The sequence below is a fragment of the Lampetra planeri genome, unplaced genomic scaffold (genome assembly GCF_965212315.1).
Source record: "Lampetra planeri unplaced genomic scaffold, kcLamPlan1.2.h2 scaffold_877, whole genome shotgun sequence".
Lineage (NCBI taxonomy): Eukaryota > Metazoa > Chordata > Hyperoartia > Petromyzontiformes > Petromyzontidae > Lampetra > Lampetra planeri.
In genome coordinates, this window is record NW_027615699.1 from 16,307 (window position 1) to 36,785 (window position 20,479).

The 20,479-nt window shown below is 43.2% G+C and overlaps 2 protein-coding genes across 2 annotated transcripts; one reads left to right on the forward strand and one right to left on the reverse strand.

Moving 5' to 3' along the window:
* The first annotated feature begins 1,083 nt into the window (after nt 1-1,083).
* Nucleotides 1,084-13,109, forward strand: LOC144742150 (ARF GTPase-activating protein GIT2-like). The gene is given in 25 exon segments (XM_078624642.1): nt 1,084-1,116; nt 1,118-1,136; nt 3,382-3,515; nt 3,795-3,907; nt 4,015-4,120; nt 4,203-4,289; nt 4,377-4,451; nt 4,453-4,508; nt 4,847-4,941; nt 6,084-6,088; nt 6,090-6,130; nt 6,516-6,567; nt 6,634-6,706; nt 6,777-6,874; nt 6,962-7,073; nt 7,175-7,311; nt 7,451-7,600; nt 9,013-9,265; nt 10,086-10,171; nt 11,309-11,391; nt 11,465-11,656; nt 11,873-11,928; nt 11,931-12,003; nt 12,532-12,595; nt 12,897-13,109. Coding segments are annotated over 25 exon segments (2,406 nt in total).
* Nucleotides 13,110-14,575: 1,466 nt separating this feature from the next.
* LOC144742152 (trichoplein keratin filament-binding protein-like) lies at nt 14,576-17,442 on the reverse strand. The gene is given in 12 exon segments (XM_078624644.1): nt 14,576-14,625; nt 14,747-14,885; nt 14,975-15,056; nt 15,132-15,304; nt 15,382-15,448; nt 15,521-15,633; nt 15,706-15,834; nt 15,994-16,059; nt 16,257-16,304; nt 16,381-16,407; nt 16,409-16,592; nt 17,252-17,442. Coding segments are annotated over 12 exon segments (1,269 nt in total).
* Nucleotides 17,443-20,479: the final 3,037 nt, after the last annotated feature.

Genomic DNA, 20,479 nt, shown 5'->3' on the forward strand with positions numbered 1-20,479 from the left:
GGTATAAAACATCATTCAAGGTCTGGTTGCGTGAATTGTGTTAAATATCATTTTTCACTTGACTGCAAAAAATAAAATGCTTATATCAGTCAAATAATTCGAGCGCTCTCCCCCACTTCATCGACAAATTGAATCGGCGCTCATGGAGTTGCCTTTAGGGGAGGGGTGTTAAAATCCGTCAGATTAGCTCAATTGATTTTGCCTCAAGATATATCGTAGTTTTAGACTGATGCTTATCAGTAATATAAGGTAGCCTTATTTAAAATATGTATTTACATTTGCTCTCTTGGTCTCTGTTGCTCTTTATCTAATCCGAAATATTTAACACAAATATGAGCTTACTGATACAAGCACACTGTTTCTACACTGTGTATACTTAATTATTATACTACGACTTAAATTTCTGTACAAGTATATCATTGTGAAAGAAATATTCTTAGGACATATTATTTCAAATAATAAGTCCATTTTTTGGTATTACACCAAAGACGCTTTGGCGATATGAGTAGCCGTGGAAAACCTGATTCTACTTTGAACGAGGGTACTTAAATCTAAAACTATCCACTATTATTCCCTCAATTTTACCTTTGAGGTTGAGTATTTTGACGAAAAAATAAGGAGGGTTATCAAATTACATTGGATACTTTACTTGAGCTGTAAAAGTAGGTCATATGCATGGATCATGACATATTTCGTTATTGTTAGCGTGGTGATACAGCCTCCTTGTTGCCCCTGTAAGGCAAGAGTCAGGGTGAAATAACACATCACACTGAGAAGGCAAGGCTCTCAGTAGACTGCTTCTGTCTGCCAGAGACCGAGTAACCTACTAAACAAACTAGGTCCTCAGATAGTCAGGTGTCGAGTCAACCAGCTTCCAGCCAAGCCGTTTTGTGTCCCACTGAGGTACGGTGGCGTTATAATGGTTCAAGAGCAACCATTACACGAGGTGGCAGCTCGTTTTCTGGGTTGTCTTTAATTGGCTAGCTGTAGCTAACGCGGAAGACACCCCCAGAGTCATCAATGATTAGTTTAACGGACGGAATACCGAGGTCTTTCTAGGAGGCCCTTCTTCTTCAGGAAAGAATGTCCAAACGCATGCGAAACACGGAGGTCTGGCGCTGACTGCTGTGTCCCAGGTAAGCAAAGCCATTGTGGTCCAGAACTAACGCTAGCTGGCAGTCGTCCCTTCAGCCCAAACGCCTCAGTGACTGGTGTTTGTGGGGGATTACCAGCCGCCCCACGGTGACTTCTTCTTCGTCCTATTGTGCTTACGACGGGACGAGTGTTGAGTTGACAGGTGATTGGCAGCAAAGCTCCCAGGATGAGGATGCAGTCCGACCTGACGCAGCTGTCCGACTGTTTCCGCTCAGTAATGTGTCAATACAGTCACACAGTTATAGTTAACACTTGGCAAACGATGTCCGATGTGTTGAAACAATGAAACCCTCACAAAATATCCTCAGAGCATCAGGGAAATGTAGGTTTAATCCGAGGTTTTTATTCAGGAAATATATCTTCAACTCGTCAGAATATTGTTGTTGCTGTTTTTAATTAAAACGTTATAATCTTGTTTCCAGTATTTCCTTTAATGATCACACTTTTTCTTCTGTACTGTAAATGAAACTACATTCATTTCAATGATGGCTCCACTGTGTGCTATCAAACCAGTATCAGCTTACAGGGGCTTATTTGTTCTTGTTATTTTCAGTGAAAGACGTTTCTGTGAAATCAGAACGAGCAATGGTCCTCACTGTGTGTGAAAGAACTTTCAGTTGTCCCATTTATATACATATGACGTGGGGTTTTTCAGCAAGCACAGGAAGCCACACAGGATGCACAGTGAATTGACTGCAAGCTTTCAGTGCAGAAGAGATTTTCATTCTATTGTGTTAGCACAGTGACCTTCTAATGGTCACATACATTAACATAGGCGACATCTTTCACTCATTTTACTGCAGCAACGAAACCAGAGAATATTCAAGTTGCGGAATGTTGGTCTGACTCCCTCCGAGTCCACACCTTTTTTACCAGTTGTTGTGTGTGAATATTTTTAGACTTTCAAGATCTTGTATTAAATTTAGCACCACTTGTTGAGGAAAGGGTGAAAGAGACATGCCAGCAGCCCACTCCGGATGAACAGCAGTTTTGAACCAGGTGCCAAAATCTGACTAGCAACCGCAGCAGCTGTCCCGACTACACCTCAGCTGCCGACCTGTCACGGTGCCAGCGACTCAATTTCCCTAATGCTTTGTTGGCTGTCTCAGGGTCATATGAGATTACAGTATTTGTTTAATCCTGAAATACCACCAGAAGGACCTCATAAACAGCTGAAGTAGTTTCCATCAGACAAAGAGTGTTAAATTCCTGTAGCTTACATCTCATCTTGGCTTGTTTCAACACGCTTTACCTCAGGATGTCGTGAAAAGACATTTTTTCAATATGTGACAGATAAACCGCTATATATTACATTATATATTACATAACAATACAGTTTTGAAGGTGCTCCAGTGTTCAACTAAGTCTTCATTTCCCTTTTATGCAAAGGGTGACAGCTAACTCTGGGGTCAACGAGGCTCAACGAGGCAGTCACAGCTGCCCTGTTACTGCTGTCACAGTTTTGCCTTTTTCCTTTTCTTTCGTTCCCTTTTTCTTCTTGTCAGACTGCTTCAGTGTGCACATGGTGCAGAAAGAACGTTGTGATAGTAAAACAAACTGACACATTTTTGATTCACGATATATTTTTTTACTCTTATGAAGATGTAAGTGATGCCCATTTAGGATCAAACTGATCTCCCTCTCTATTCCCGCATTAAAACCAACAATTTGTCAGTTCATCGCTCAATCCTTTCTGTCTTTCCTGTCTGTGCTCCTCATGCTTGTTCAAGCCCAATGGACACATCCATTCAAACTGGTGAACAGCATGAAATCCATTTTAAAGACTCACTGAATCCCCACAACAGCCGGGCTCCGTAGTTTTAATGAATTACAGGATTTGACAAAAGGAGATCTGTCAAGAAATATTTCCACGTATGGAATAAACCACTGTCTGCAGCAGCAATGTGGCGCTCGGATGTAAAATCAAGCCACCAGATAATGCTGGTGAAATAAATGTCCACACATTGTATTGGCTTGGACTTCGTAAGATTTTGTTGTTGTTGTTGACTAAAACTGTCTTTTGAAGTATGTTTTATTCCTTTTTAGTCTGTTTGGTTTAGTCTGGTTTTGTTTAAATTGTTTTCTGTCTGTCAAAGACAATTTTCCACCTGTAGACAATAAAACACATTCTATTTCTGTAACCAATGGGTCCTTTAAGCTTCAGTTTAGAGTGTTGAGGTCCCGTGCACACGAGCAGTGTAACTGATGAAATGCTTTTTGCTGCAGAACCTCGCTGGGCCTCCGTGAACAGGGGGGTGTTGATTTGTGATGAGTGCTGCAGCGTTCATCGAAGTCTGGGCAGACACAGCTCCCAGGTCCGTCACCTGACGCACACCCCATGGCCTGCTACTCAGCTGCAGGTAAATAGATCGCATTTTTGGATGATCACATTTTCTACTCTAAACCTTTTCGTAATAATCAGAAATGCTTTGAGCTTTTTGTCTTATGATGACGTTTTTTTCCGCAGTGTGTGTAGTGTGTGTTTTGAATTCAGTGGGCATTAGCACCAGTGAGCAGATGATAAGGTTACACATCAGATGAGGTGTATTGATTTATAATAGGATGCGTTGGCTCAGGAAGGGAATTTAAAAAAAACATTTGGATCCATTATACAGATTTCCTCTTTTCCTCTCACCTAGATGGTTCAGACATTGTACAGCAATGGTGCAAATTCAATCTGGGAACACTCGCTCCTAGACCCTGCTTCTGTGATGAGCGGAAAACGCAAGGCCAATCCTCAGGATAAATTACAGTGAGACGTTCATTTCCGGTTCGACAAATAGATTGTTCCATGTACTACGTTAACATCTGCCACTCTCTTTCTGTTTGAACCTCTGTGTTTCATGTGCATCCTCCAAGTCCAAACAAATCAGAATTTATCAAAGCCAAATATCAAATGCTGGCATTCGTCCATCGCATGCCCTGCCGGGAGGACGACAGCTCCACAGCCAAGGATTTGAGCAAGGTGAGGAGACGTGGCTGCTGACAATAAATACTCATTGTTGTAAATGTTAACCTCAGGTTTATTCTTCTTTGTATTTTAACAGCAACTTCACTCAAGCGTACGCACTGGGAATCTTGAGACTTGTTTGCGTTTACTATCTCTGGGAGCTCAAGCTAATTTCTTTCATCCAGTAAGATGCCTCCTCATCATGTGAAATCTTGTTATTCTTCTTCATAGTGGCTTTTCTCTGTGGTCTCACACGTTGCCGTTCCTCTAGGAAAAAGGGAACACTCCCTTGCATGTAGCTGCAAAGGCAGGACAAGTCTCTCAGGCTGAACTATTAACTGTATACGGGAGCAGATCCTGGAGCCCCCGACAGCAACGGCAGAACTCCCATCGACTATGCAAGGTTAGCAATTGTTGTTAATTCTTCTTGTTTTCTGATTTCACCTTGTAAATATCCAATTTTCACTAAGCCAGTAGGGGGCAGGTGGATTGTATTGTAAGGAACAAGCAAAGGCTAACTTGCGTAGCATGAGCTGAGGGTGAAACTTGCCTGTGGTTACAAGTGTCAGGGACTGCAGACTGATGGGGGCGCTGCACACTTGAGCCAGGTGCAGAGCTCCAAAGAAAGAGCTTGATGGGTACAAACTGTAACTAAGATGCACAAGTTGTGCCGTTGCTCCTTCATGCTACAGTGACTCACCTCTTTAGCACTGAATGGGTTTTTAATGTGCATTTTCTCAGGGAGGCAGGCCATCATGACCTGGCTGATAGACTGGTGGAGATCCAGTATGAACTCACTGATCGACTGGCCTTCTATCTGTGTGGGAGAAAGCCAGGTATGTGGTATTCATTTTCAGATGAATGTGGATCAAATGTCTTGTTTGTTAATGTGTGTTTAGACTGAAGAGCACTGAGTGTGCACACGGAAGTAAAGGTTGTATTTATATCCTGCCAATTCACGACAGATCTCTCATGATGCTCAGCATTATGAACGATTGCAGTGACATGTGGTGAGGTTTGTGTCTAGTACGGCACTGACTTCATCCCAATCATGAACCTACTACAGTTGTAGCTTATTAACTATTTGATTGTCAACAGTTATTTTTAAAGTCTCGTACAGTCTTCCTTTAATTATTTCCTCCTTCTTCCATTGACAGTCCAGTTTAGAAAATTGTTTGAGTTCAAATCTGTAATCCTCCATTTGGAAAGTTGGAACAAATGGATGCTGCACTTGACTTGCTGACTGTAGGTTGTAGCTGCTGTCACTTATTCTGCGACTGAAGACAGAGTTGAAGAATAAGCGCTGGGCTCGCTACTGCCCCCTAGCATGAGGCACCTTTACTGCGTGCCTAGTGTCTCTTCACAGCTGTTTTATGATCGCTCAGCACACAAATAGCGATACACACACTTACCATTGTTGACAAAAAAAAACAATGGACAGTGTGTACATCCGTTAAACTATGGAAATTTAGTTTATCGCAAGTGTTTGAACATTTTATCATCGGTGAGACACAGGCAGCTGGTGCCTCACCACAGGTCTCTTTGATATTTCAATGGGAAATTGTGAAAAATTGCATGATTTTGAGTAAAAATCATCTAACATTGGTTGTTTAATAGAAAATAACTTCCCAATACAAATCTCTGGATACATTTAACCATTTAATTTATTTTTTTCCATTTTCCATTTTTTTCCTTTTCTATGATGAGGCTGACTGCACGTGGCTGAACGGCTACTTACAAGTAGAAACCCAACATTCACATGAGCAGCTCTTAGCGACAGTGGCGAGGAGAAACGTCCTTTTAGAGGCTCAGCGTCCTCGAGGAGATGAAAGGCTACATGTTGGGGTGAAACAGACAGATAGACATAGAAGGGGATCAGAGGACAGCAGCAGTGACAGAAGAACAAACTGAAGTACTTACATTCACCCTCAGTATCCATGTTGGCGGTCACCCAGAACCTTCTCATTGCTGCTTTCAGATCATAAAAAACGGCCAGCACTTCATTGTTCCACAAATGGCTGACAGGTAAGACCGCGTCAGTTGTAAGTCACTGTGTGGTTGGAAGGTGTTTGTCTTGGAGTTAATCAGCCTGGTGTGTGACTGAAATGGAGTGGACGGTGTTTTTGCTTAGAGGCCTGCTCGGACACGCTGTCGGCCGCTGCAGCACCTTTTATCTGTATTTCTGCTGAGTGGTTCACGTGACCAGTGGCTCAGTGCTTCATGTTATTAAACACTGATTGAAAATCTCAGCTGATCCTTCTGCTGTTCTCCAATTTAATTGATGCATTTGGTTTTCTTTATTGCTGCCTGCTGGATTAGAAACATGTAAGTATTTGTCTAAGTGCAGTGTATACTGCAGCTGTCCCTGTACTTCAAGAGCACATTAACGGTACTTATTATCTGTTCATAGCAGTTTAGATTTGTCCGAACTGGCCAAAGCAGCAAAGAAGAAGCTGCAGTCTGTAAGTATCCTAGCAGTATGTTTTAGTTCTTTTCCCTGACAGTCAAACGTTGTAACTTCGTTGCAGCTCAGTAATCATCTGTTTGAGGAGCTGGCCATGGACGTGTATGATGAGGTGGACCGACGAGAGACAGATGCAGGTTGGTATCGCGGCACATAGATGCCCAGAAAATACCTGTGGGGTAGTTGACCTCTGACCTTTTCACCTAGTGTGGTTGGCCACACAGAATCACAGCACCTTGGTGACTGAGACCACGGTGGTGCCTTTCCTTCCTGTGAATCCAGAATATTCCTCAACACGAAACCAGGTTAGTTAGCTCTACTGAGCTGCCGTTGTTTTCCTTCTGTTCACATTGAAGCTTCACTTCAAAGTTAGTTTATTTTCATTTCTTCAGGGACGGCAGAAACTTGCGAGATTCAATGCACATGAGTTTGCAACTCTTGTGATTGACATACTGAGTGATGCTAAGCGCAGACAACAAGGGAATTCAGTCATAAGCCCCAAAGGTAAGAGCGCATGTTGCTTTTTTTTTTTTCCCTCAGAAGCCAGTCACAGTGCCGAACCTTTAGCACAGAAGAAGAAGAATCTCTGTGTCTTTTGATCGCAGACAGTGTTGAACTCATCCTGAAAAGTGTGGCCGTCAGACATTGCAGCGACAGCCAGGACAATGACCAGCCTGACTACGATAGTGTGGCGTCTGATGAAGATACAGATCAAGAGCTCCCCTCAAGCAACAGGACCAAGGTAACGTGGTGTCACTCTGACAAACGCATGAGAAGAGCGTGGACCTCTGCTAGTACCCCATTGTACGTTAATGTGACTGCTGGTTTGCTGACAGGACCTGCGCGTTATGATATTGATGATAAACTGCTTTCTCCAGCAGAGCCTGGACTCAGACCTCTCTGACAGCCCCATCACGATGCAGGAGTATCTGGAGGTGAAGAACGCACTCTCTGCCTCGGAGGCCAAAATCCAGCATCTCATGAAAGCCAACAGCAACTTGAGTGATGAGCTGCGGCTGATGCAGAAAAAGGTATCCACCGCGCTGCAACAATAAGCTCACTAACACCGTGGGCCGGCTGAGGGGGGGCCACTCTGGTGCAAAGGGGGTCTGCTGTGACACCCTGCTGGTCCGCCCTCTGTTTTGGCCAGCATGTTTCATTTGAAGCTGGAGGCATTTGAGAAGAAGAAGTGCACCCTTGCTCCACTTCATAACAAAACAGTTTACTCCTAATGTCTGTGTGAGAAGAAGGATCAAAGGCTTTAATATGTCTCAAGTTACTAACAAGCATGTTTTGGAAAAAAAGGCATGAGGTGATTGTTGTTTTAATCCCTTCATCGTAGATAATGACTAACTTCAATTGTAGGTGTGTGCTTTGCTTCATCACACACGTGTCCTGGTTTGAGTGTATTTGGATGTTTAGAACATGTGGATATGTGGTTTGACATGTTTTCTAAGTGGTCCCATTTCATAGAAACGTAGTGCTAACCAAATGTTTGGAGCCAGAGATTGTACCCAGATGTATGCGATATGCCTCGGTTTCAAATCTATTTTCCACGCAACACAAAGTAATTGGAAATTGATCCAATTATGTTGCAGATTTCACTTGTTCCAGTTTCGTCTTACAACATTTTCGTTGTTTGATCTGAATGTAAAAGTGCTTTTAGTTTGAAGGTTATTAGCTTAAGTGACCTTTGTCAGAGGTCAGCACACAGTAGACACGCAGCACTGCAGCATTTTGAACATTGTATAGTGTTGTCTGGTTTAACAGACGCATCAGACGTCACGTTAATGTTAAAGGCATATTGTGTTTTTGTGTTTAACGCCTAAACAAGTCATTCACGCGCCACAGTTGAACCAATCAGTTGGAATCAAACACTGGTAGACGCTGCAGCACCTTCTTTTCCTAAAATAATTCAATGAATTTACCTAAACTGTGACATCTTTGACAAATCATCCTGATTAGTTGATTCTTCGGTCCTCTGTGCTGACTCTTATCTTTATCTATGCAACCATCTTTGCTTGCTTATCACTTGCTTTGCAGTTTTACTCTTGATAAGAAAATGGTTCACATGTCATCGATGGTCAGTGTCTGGAGCTGGTTTAATAAAGATAAAATAAATAAAAAACAATAATGGCAGAAAACAATAATGAAATATTTCATTGCACATGCATTGCTCTGCAGCCTTTGGACCAGCTTCAGGTCTTATGCATTGGTGACATCTTACAAATTGGCTATAAAACATTCTTAGTCATGGGGGGAAATTATTAAGGAGAATCTGTACAATCCACAAACTTCTGCTTTGATTCTGTTGGTGTGAAACTGTTAGCAGACTGTATGTAACTACAGAGATCACAGGAGAACATCTGAAATGCTGTAGCAGACCAGGAAACGCGTGCTTTGCTCCGAGCACCTCTTAGTGTGTTGCTGCCGTCTCTTCCAGCTGCAATCTCTGCAAAACGAGAACACCTCTCTTAGGCGGCAGGTCACAACCAATATGTATCAGATCCCGAGCGGATCAGACTACCCTGACCCCTCCAGCCCCTCAGCCCTGAAACGCCGGCAGTCTTCGCGGGCCAGTCGGCCCATGTCTATGTATGAGACCGGCTCAGGCCTGAAGCCCTACCTCCCCAAAGGGGAAACTCCCTACCCAGAAGAGGCTATCCCCACCCTGCAACCCTTCCCACCTCATGTAAGTAAGACCTGTTCCCTGCATTCCTTTCCCATTTCCTCTTCACTGCCCGTTCCACCAACTTTCCTCAGATTTTCACCCTGTCTGCGAATCTCTCTCTGCAATCCTTCCTTCCTTCATACTTTGCAACGTAGTTGATGTTTTTTGCAAAGATGGCGTCATCAGACTGCACAATGCCACGCGTTACGACACTTCCAGTCATGTCATCGTGTCCACCTCTGATCCATATGCAAGGCCATTATCTGCATACATCTGTTGTTGACTGGTGTGCTGCTTGTTTGACTGAAGCATTCTCTGTTCATGTCAGGACATGTTGTTATTTGATGTTTTATTATTTTTAATATTCATAGGTTTGTACAGTGTTTTATGTGGATGAAGCATTAAAACGACCATGCAAATACTCTAGTGTTTTGTACTGCATGACATGTTCTTATCTGTCGATTCTTGAGTTCAGCTGACTGACGCACTGAGATCATAAGTAGTTTTGTCTGAGTGGATTCATTCCTGAGCTCTTCAGTCATGTTTTTCCTGAAAGTTGTGGTTAACATGGGAACGTTTCAGAGCTCTTAGGAAATAACTGTAGAGGACAGATGAATAGAAACAACTCTTATAGAAATAATCAATATTGATTTTTTTTTTAAATTGCAGTCATTATAGTTCTACTTCTCATGTGCTTGATTGGAATAAAATGTATTATTAGAGTTGTGTCTAACAACATTACATCATCTAATCATCTCATGTGTTTCAGGTTTTCTTGTAACATTTGTTTCAAATCAAAGAAATCCATCTCCCTAAAATGTCATTTGAACCCTGTCTTTAGAAAGAAAGGGGCGCTTATGTGACCACCTCTTCATCTCTCCCCTCATTTCCATCCACCCTGTCTTGGTCCAAGGATGAAAGTACTCAAAAGGTTAAGTAAATCCTCACCTGGTCCGAACCATGTGGGACCCCCACGAGTCCACTAGGTGCCATGACTTCCTCTTCCTCCACCCTCACTTTGCTCTCTTCCACACGCTGCTCGCTGTCTGCCCTGCATGAGCCGCCCTCACCGCCAGACACCCGTCTTCAACCGCATCATCGTCACTACAATTGATTTTTCTTTCTTTTTTTGAGTGATATGACACACTTACAAAGTTTATTTCTTTCCCCAAGAGGTCGGTCAGATGTTCAGACATTGTACAGAATTTGTATTTATTTGTAAATACAGTATTTTACAGTATTTTTCAAGATGAATTTTAGGTGTAAAGTCCGTCCGTGTAGGAAACTATTATTATTTATAATAACAATGATAGCATTGTTACTGTGTATAAGTACATGACTTGTGTGCATCCTGACATATGAGAAAGTATGAACATTGTACACAAGCAGTGTGTGTGGCTCGTACAAATACGTCCCATACATGTAGTTTTGACTTTCAGACTGAGATTGTGTGATTTTTTTTTTTTTTTTAGTTTTATGGGTGCAGTCCTCCCACATTACGACTCAAGTTTGTTTTACCTTAAGTCTGGAAAAACAGTTTGTTCTGATGGGAGACGATCTCATTAGTGATCGTAGACGTTTTCTAGCCCAGTGGTTCTGACATATTTGTTCTGGCACATTGCAAAGCTAACTGGATACGGCTGCACTGTTTGCTTATATCTCACAGATGTCACTCGCTTATCTTCATCCCCATTAGTTAATTGAGGCATCCAAAGGTTTGTCTCAACATGCTGTGAGCTGCAGTGGTGGTCGTCGCCACCGTCCATGCACTGATCACGCTGATGTGTACAAACAATCTGATTTACTAACCAGTAATTCTATCCATGGCTGTAGGATTCTGTGCTCCTGTGTCACAGCTTCACTGGCTTGTTTCAGAGTAATCTGCATTGTTCATTTCACAAATCTGTCGTTGTCACATGCGTTGACAACAGACGGGGAACTTTTACAGTTTATTTTCATTTGTTCTCTGCAGGTGAGTTTGATTGTTGCTGTGAACATGCAGCAGTGAACTTCACCACAGTAGTTGCTGTTTTATATCCTCTCTATTAAACCCTTTCCTGTCCTCCAGGCGTCCAGGTTAGAGAAGCAGAGCAGCATGCCAGAAAGTGACTATGACAATACGTTCAATGAGTCCGAGGTGGATGATTCAGGGTGAGGTAGTGAGGAGTCAGATCATCTGTGGTCTGTGTGTGCACACACTGTTCCTCTGAATGTCCCTCTGCAGTCTGTGCAGGAGAGGGAGGTTGAGGAGCAGCGGCTGGCTGGGGGAGGGCAGCTCCATCCCTGAGCTGGACGACCTGGAGGTGGAATCAGACCCGACGCTCCCCAGCACAGAGGATGTTATCCGCAAAACCGAACAGATCACCAAGAACATCCAGGAGCTCCTGCGAGCCGCTCAGGAGAACAAGCATGACAGGTGAGAATTATGAGACAAGGACCCATCTCATCACTCCATGGTATTTTTTTTAGTTTTAGTTCCTTCTTCCTTCCTTCTACATTCCTTGTTTTCTGTTTGATTCATCATTTCACCTTTTGTCTGTCATCTTCACTTTTCCCTCCCGACTGTGCCTCCACTCTGCTCCGGTGGCGGTTTGTTGTTTTCGGTGTTGTCGTCCCTCACCCCTGTGAGCAGACCCAGCGAGCGTGAAGGTGTGCGTCGGCTCAGGCACAGCCTGGGATGTTTCAGCACCTGGTGCCCTGGGCTGAGAAAGCTCCCAGCCCCCTTCAGCCTCTCACCCTCCGCTCCCCTGACCCCACCTCCTGGTACTCTGGCCTCTGTCCCTGCCTCCCAGGCACAGTTTTATTTTCCTCTCCCTCACCCACTTTGTGCCTTGCCCCTTCTCTTTTACTTGCTAATAAATCATTAACGCCTCGGTGTAGAGATGTTTTTCTCTGAATGTTTTCTGTTTGGAGTCATTTCATGTTCACTTACTTTTCATTTTTCTCAAAGTGCTGACTTGATGCAAATTCAAGTTACATCAACGTAACCACGTGCTCTGACGACTAATCCATATTCATTCATATCTATTATTATTATTATTATTATTGTTAATACAAACTATACAGTGTAAAGAGCTGAAATGAGAAAACCTGTATTGCTGCAAAGTGTAGCGTAGTAGCATGATTGGAAACTGAGGTTGAAGATGATGCACGGTGTGAATTTGATTCTGTGCAGTGTAACATTTTGAATATTAAAAAGCATGGTCCCAGTTAACATTGTGCAATAAACGGACACTGTAGCCACATTTTTTTAGATCGTCGAACTAATCGACAGTTCTGTCCTTCTCACAGCTTCATACCCTGCTCAGAAAGAATACATGTGGCTGTAACAGAAATGGCTGCCCTCTTTCCCAAGGTAACAGAGCAAGTATAAACGACGGATCGCTCATTGGTTGGAATTTGTGTTGATGTACTAATTATCAGAATGTCGTGACCATAAACAACCACAGTCAAGGTTTAGATGAACCTCACTCCTTTTCTCTGATTTACTCTGATCACATTTTTTTTTCATATTTATATTTCTTCGATACTCAAAGAACAAATCGTGTATATCCCTAAGTGTCTTTAGCAGAGAGTGATTTCAGTCTAGCTTCATTTCCCAGCAGGAATTTACAAACCTTTCGATGCAGTACTTAGATGTTTACTTTCCTCTGCAGAAGCCACGCTCAGAGACTGTGAGAAGCTCGCTGCGTTTGTTGACATCGAGTGCCTACAGGCTTCAGAGCGAATGCAGGAAGGCCGTGCCTCCAGAGGGCTGTCCGGGACCGGACATGCAGCTGGTCACCCAGCAGGTCATCCAATGTGCTTATGATATTGCCAAAGCAGCCAAGCAGCTTGTCACCATCACCACAAAAGAGAACACCAACTAACAGCACTTACTGGGCTGCAAAGCCATGAGCATCTCAGTTTCATTGTGATATTTTTGTTTTTTAATGATTTGTTTTGTTTTTCATATTTGTGGTATATGCATGCATTCTTTTTTTAATAATGTTTAAATGAGTGGGAAGGTAAAGACAGCCGTTGTCATTGCACAATCTACAGCAGCTTCCTCATCTTACAAAGGACAAATTTCAACCCGTCAGCAGTGACAGTGACCTTGAGAGAGGAATTAAGCACACTACAACAAACCGGTATGGTGGTATAGTTGGTGTAAGATAATGAGTCTAAAGTGACACATGGATGCTGAAAAGCCATAAACAGTCATCAGTGACTGCTATTGCTCGTGTAGCTCCCTCATCTACTGTTGAGTGCAAACATCCTCATGCTGTAAATCAACGCAAAAGTCCCCTGTTTAGTTCCTTCTGTTAAATGTTAAGCACATTGTATGCACATACCATATGTGGCTCTGCAGCGTAGAAAGCTATTTATGTGGCTTGTTCTCTGTCCAAGTGTAATCGAGTCTGCAGTGCACTCGTTGCAGCTATTTATAAATATGTGCCCGTTTGTCAACTCAGTGAATGCTTACACTTGTTCAGGTTCCATTCTCCACCAGCAGTGTATTCAGTTCAGTTGATCTGGTGTGTTTGTATAAAGCTTCACTTTATTCTGCACGCTGTTGTGCAGCTTTGTGTGCCACTGCCATGTTGCTGTTGGTGTAATAATACTATTTACAGCTAATATCCATATGTATGTTTTGTTTCGTGGTCAGTCCTGATGCTGATTCTGTATTTAAGGTGCAACATATTGGATAAAACTCCACGTCTCTCTGTAGAACTGTGCAGCACAAGATTCCTTTCCAGATCTAATCATGTATGTGATGCAGCTTTTGACGTTGCCATTTGGGAAAAAGTAATTATTTTTTAATAAACTTAATTTATAACTAAAACTCAAAATTTTCCAGATTTGTATTTATTTTTATGATGCCTAAGCACACAAATGCAATTGTTTGGAACTTAATTAAAAAAACTACAAATGTATCTTGAAAAAAGCAAAAATCCCCATAAAAAAATCAGTACATTTTCAAACAAAGAGCATGAAATTATTCAAGGTAAAAAGGAATATTTGCCCATTTCCTCGTGTTTCATGTTCCTCAGCTGTATTTCAATGTTGACACAATGTTATATAGTCTCTGCCCTGTTGAAATCCAGGGCCACGCGGCTGCTGGGAACTGACAACATATACTTTTTTGGGTGCAGATTGCACCCTGGTCATACTGGGCACTGCCTGCACAGCCTGCAAGCAACTTACAAAGTAGTGAATTTCTCTACATTGGCGCACACACATGGGAACATGAATGTTCAACTTCCGGAGAACATAAATAAGCGTCAGAAGATGAATGAATGAGGTGAATAATAAATGTAATTACATGTAAGAATGAAGAAATGTTCTATTGACGTCAGTCGCACAGGCAGCTCATGTCCAGGCTGATCGAGGACGGCCGTGAATCTGAGGAGGAGGAACATTGAGCAAAAGTTCAAATATAAGCATTCAGAGTTTTGTGTTGTGTTTTGTTTGCACAACTGGGCGCCAACCTGTGCATTTCCTTCCTGCATCCTTGGTGTTCTACGACTCTCCTCCTGCCGTCTGCTCTCCCTCTCCAGCTCCAGCTCCTGGATCAACTCTTCTCGTCTCCTCAAGGACTCCTCCTGAGCCTCACAGTTCTTCTGCATCTCTAGCTCCAGTTGTTGCTGCCTCCCCAAAAGCACCTTTCCAAGAAGAAAAAAAAAGAATATTTGTTTGGATCTACTTCCTTTTCAAGTTATTTTCACTGCACTCTCTTGTGGTTTCAAATGACCTCCTGCATGAGCCGCTCTCTTGCTCTTCTCTCCTTCTCCCACTGAGCTTCTCGTTTCTCCCACACACGTTGAGCCTCCTCTCTAGAGTGGAAAAGACAGAGTGGTTTATATTTCAGCAGAAGTACACGCCAGAGCTTTCTGAATACTGGGACTCACCTGTGGACGTTGTCAAACTCTGCTTCCCTCTCTCTCTCCAGCTGAAGCTGCTCTTCAATCACCTGTTTCATCCAGGCAGCATCTGCCACGACCCTCTCTCCTCTCACTGTCTCTGTTCTCCTGTCTTCATGCTCTCCTTTAAGCAAGTCCGCCAGGATCTTACAATCAGCCTCCTGTTGGGGTTGAAAGAAGATGTGAAAATCAGAGAGGATGGGTGACACATAGTAAAAACCAGGAGACGAGTACCGACCAGTTCCTCCTGCACTTGCCGAGCTCTCCTTTTCAGCTGAGCACGATATTGTCGGATCAGGAAATGTCTGCCACAACACAAATTGAAAACTGTTAGTAGGGGGCATCTCATTTGTTACCAGCAGAAAGATCTCTCTTACCCCATTTCTGTCCTCTTTCGTCGTTCCTCCACATTTCTCCTGTCTTCCTCCAACTTCTCCAGCTCCCACTGCTGGACCACCAGAGCCTTGTGTGCCTTCTTAAGACGGGTTGCCTGAGAGAGAAGAAAAGAAGCTTCAAATAATTTGTCTTTGCGTCCCATCTCTTCATTCTGTACAAATGTTACCTCTTCCTCCCACAGCTTGAGTTCCTCCATCTGTTTGCAAAGTTCATCTGCTTTCTGATGCTGCTCTGCTGTTTTCTGTTCCTGCTCATTTTCAAAGTCTCTTGTCTTCTGCTGCTCTGCAGCTTCTTGCTGCATGTTTGGACAGATTCACATCTATCAGTTATGTACCGTGTATGAATTACACTGACACCGAAGTACTTAATTTATCCTGGAGGGAAATGTCCGACACATAAAGTAAAACAGAATAGATAGAATGAATAGAACAGACAGCTGCCGTGGATTTCGTACCTGTTCCTCCTCAGCTGTCTGCTCCTGGCATTGGCTGACAACATCTTTACTGAATTCCGAGCTGACCTGTGGACCGATGTACAGCAGATGTGACACATGACTGAGGAACCTGAATATTTCAGTGTTTGAACCTCACATATTATCTCACCAGAGAGCAAAGTTAGACAGCGTTCTACTCCTACAGGCATTTCTCACTTTGTCAACATTCAGATATCAAAGTAAAGACGGGGTCTCTTTTCACCGCACAGATTCTTAGTAGCTACCTGTTGCAGCTCTGAGTTCTTCCAGTGCTCCCTCAGATCTTGGGCCAGCTGCAGAGAGAGAGAAAGATCATCCACAACAGGAGGAAAATCACAAGGAAACACGCAATGATTCCAATGTACCCACCTCTTTATGTTTCTCTTCTCTCGCTGAACAAAACTGTTTCAGTTTTTTGCTCCAACTGAGCCGCCGGCGTGCTCTTGCCGGAGACCACTTTCTTCAGCTCGGCCTCCAGACGCTTCTGTTCGTCTTCAAGCATAATCCGGAGCCGAGTCCTACGCTTCTCCAGATGTGCTCTCTTTTCCTCCATTTCTTTCTGATGGTGGTACGCTGACATGCTGAGTAAAGGAAAGACAAATCATGTTCCCTGTCTGCCATTTGTATACTTATGAAACAAATTAGAAGAAATGATGACTTTTTTCTTCTGAATACTCTGTGGTCATTTACAACAGGACATCTGTTACTTGTAGCTCAGCTAACTCTGCATTTTCTCAAAAACAATTTCCTCATGTTATTGTCATTACTATTAATAATAATAATTCATTGTATTGGTATAGCATTTTTCAGTCAAATAAACTTGGTTAAAAAAACAGCATGAATAAAGTTTCTGTCGTACAGTCTCTGGTGTGTTGTGGCTGTGAGTTCTAGAGGGAAGGAACGACAGCAGAGACGGTTTGGTCACCCCAGGCTCTGTACTTGTTCCTAGGTGGTCTGGTTGGGATCCAGAGGATTTTGTAGTGGGTTCTATGAGGAAGAGGGAGCCAATGGAGGTTCTAGAGGATGGGGTGATGGGGTCTCTCTATGTTGAGCCATTAAATTATTCAAACTTTACTGGGGACAGCAGACTGGAGAGGGATGAATGGAGAGCAGAGGGGGTGATGAATAACAGTGAGTGAAGTCAGTGACGGACAACAGGTATAAAAACATTGTGGTTGAAGAGAAATCCAAATGCAATTCAAACGGTAGAAAGCAGGAGCAGTGTCCCAGAGTAGTCTACCTCCTCTGGTAGCAGTGCTGGGAGCTCCACACAGCCTGTCTCTGACTGCGGACACCCTGCTCCCGGAAGTACTGAGCGTGCGTCTCCCACTGCTGCCGCAGCCGGGCCTCCTGCTCCCTCTGCCGGGCCATTCGACCGGCCAGCGACCGGTCGCGACTGGGCATATAGGTGGACAGGGTCGGCAGAGCCATTGACCTAAATCCCAGATGACATGTATCACAATCTGCCCAGCCAAATGTCGCTGGGTGTGATTCATTCATGACAGTCAACGTGTTCTGACCCAAACGTATATCCCCGAGCACACATGAGAGATAGCGTTAGCGTTGCTAGATGTTCGTTTTCACCGTTCACCGTCGAAAACGTCCAAAACACTTTTTGTTCATTTAGCTGAAAACCACCCACTTACCGCAATGCACACTCACTACAGTCAGTGTTTTGCAGTGGAAAATGGGAACAGTAAAGGCCACCGGTTTCATTAATCCACTAGTTTTCCACTGATACCGCAGTTCAATTGGACCACTTCCTAGTTACTACCACGCTACGGAGAGCCGTACATGACAAACAGCGTCCAACCACAAACGCGATTCGTAATTACTTTTTGTAAAACCTAGAAAGTAATATGAGCAGTTACACAGTCGTCATCGGTAAAGTGTAAAATGCACCTTAAAGACAATGGTTATTCATCCAATTACACAACTGAACATTTAGAACCAATATTGTCTTACTGAGACGTAAGGTTAGTTAGTTAGTTCGATGTAATCAGCATCACCACCTAATTCGGTCTAATTCCCAGTTTAAAACAACTAGCAATAGTAATAATAGTATAACAAAACCATACTTGTTCCAGCCTTGTCGTCTGTGTAACAACAACAGTAGTAGTAGTTTGCAGTGTCACTGGTTCCGAACATGTAGTTTGACTGTGTACTACATTTTCAGACATTGTCAAATGTCCGCCAGTGGGCAGCACAGCGCCCAAACGGAAGGCTGCTGTCAGCTGACCACAGCTCATCAGGTGCTCATGTGCTGTCTGCTTTTCATTCTCTCTCTCTCTCTCTCTGTGTGTGTGTGTGTGTGTGTGTGTGTGTGTGTGTGTGTGTGTGTGTGTGTCTGTCTGTCTGTCTGTCATATAAAGTCAGCTGGCTGCCCCCTGCACTCTGCTCAGAGGTGGCAGCCATGGCTCTGCTCATGGAGCATCAGTTCAGGCAGCTGGCAGCTGACAGACAAGTGGAAACTCGACCGTTTCTGGAGGCCGTGTCTTACCTTCCGTCCTTCTTTGGTAAGTGGGCTTTCAGAAAGACTGCAGGTATCAGGGGGAAGTATCTGGATATTGGGTTATGTGAGAGGTTATCTGCTCAAACTCAGTTTTACTTAAAACACTGATGACTTGTCACATGCTTAGTTTGATATCACTGACTAGGGGTTTTAATTGGCTCAGTAATGTGTGTGTATTTATCATTCCACTGCTGCTGACCATTGAACTCCAGTGTCACAGAGCTGCTCTCAGAGTCCTGTTATTGACCTTTTCCCACGATCATTAAATGTTCCAGTGGGATTTGTTCCACTGTAGAAAAATGCCATGAAGGAAATCTGTTATAACACTCAGTCCTGTTTTTCCTAACGGCCAATCTTTTTTGGATCGTATTTCTCTTCATCGAGCCATCCACAATTCTTCAGCATGCATAATTTAATTGACTGCCCTGGATTTGAAGTTGTGAAAACTGATTAGTAGGGTGTTGAGTTCCCCCTGCCCATTCACGGGTGGCACGGTGTGCCAGGGCATCATTGTGCTGCTTCATTCTGTATTAATATGCCAATGGTCCTTTGTGGAAATGGCCATGTGAAACCATTGAGAGGAAGTCTGATGTTCATATTAACCTCCTTAGTTCAAATCACCATTGTTGTTTTCTGACCTAGAATTTCCTTGAACTTTCCAACAAGCTATTAGAGCCCCACACAAGTAGTGGGCACCTATACAGGTGCTCTCCTCCCTCTTCAGGACAGTGAAAATGTTCTGACTCAGGCCCTTTGCTTCATTTTCATATCTCTAATTCATTTTTGTCAGTTTCTCAGTTAGTTTTCAGTTAAATTGTAAATTGGAATGAATGGCTGATCCTGTGAGGGGAGCGGGGGAATGTATTTTGTCATGCATTCGTTTCAGCTCAGGCGAGACGCTGTCTGATGTGTCAGTGGGTCAACAGGAGCCGTGTGGGGTCGGTACTTTACATGTCACATTGTTCTCCCTCCTGTCACCAAATACTCAGGTACTCCCGTACCACTGCGATAAAGCAACCGTGCAAACAGATCCTGAAGGGGATTAATTGTCATATCACTGTCAGCAGCAAATGTAGGACAGAGATGGTTTCCAGTGTGCTACTTGAAGTTTGCCTCCCACTGAGGGTTGTACATTAACGACTCAAGATTCTGTCTAGGTTTTTAATGAGCGACCTCATATCTGTAGAGATTGAGAGATTGCTGAGTGTTTGTGCAAGTGTGTGTAAGCTTCGACCATCAGTGTATGTGTGTGTGACCTCATTCACTGCGCTATCAGGTGTCGTTGCCCATCAACCATTTTATACTCGACCTCAAACTGATTCTCTATTTCTATTATCATTTTTAGTGATGGGGACATGAAGCCTCAAGAGGCATCGCATCACTTGAGCCATCTTGGTTAGAGAAAGGGTTCATTTCTCAAATCTTTATGTGCACATAAAACCACCAACTGGCCAGAAATATAATCACAGGCAGCGAAGCGAAGCGAAGGTTACACAGATTGGGATATGAGAATTTCTACTCACCCTAGTATCCAAATTATCATAAAAACTCTATCCAATATCATCATTTTCAGCTAAATGAAGTAAGCCTCGATACATACTTCCTCCATCACTCAACATACAGTATATTATGAATCATGTTACATTTAGACTGTGTCCACATGAGGACGAGTTTACTTGTATCCGCAAAAGCTTTTTATTGTTTCATCCACATGGAACCAATATTTTGTGAGACCTGAAAGTGACCATTTTTGAAACTGGGCGCATCTTTCCTGTAGCAAAGACGCCCCACGTCTCCCTGAACCCACATGCACGAACCCAAATGTGATGTGTCTTTCATCCGTTCACACAAATGTCTCCTTTTTTAGTGTGATTCGTATTCTCCATCATCTTCTTCTTTGTGTGTTTATTTACACATTACATGTTTACATGTATTACACATGTTTTTGGTTTGATT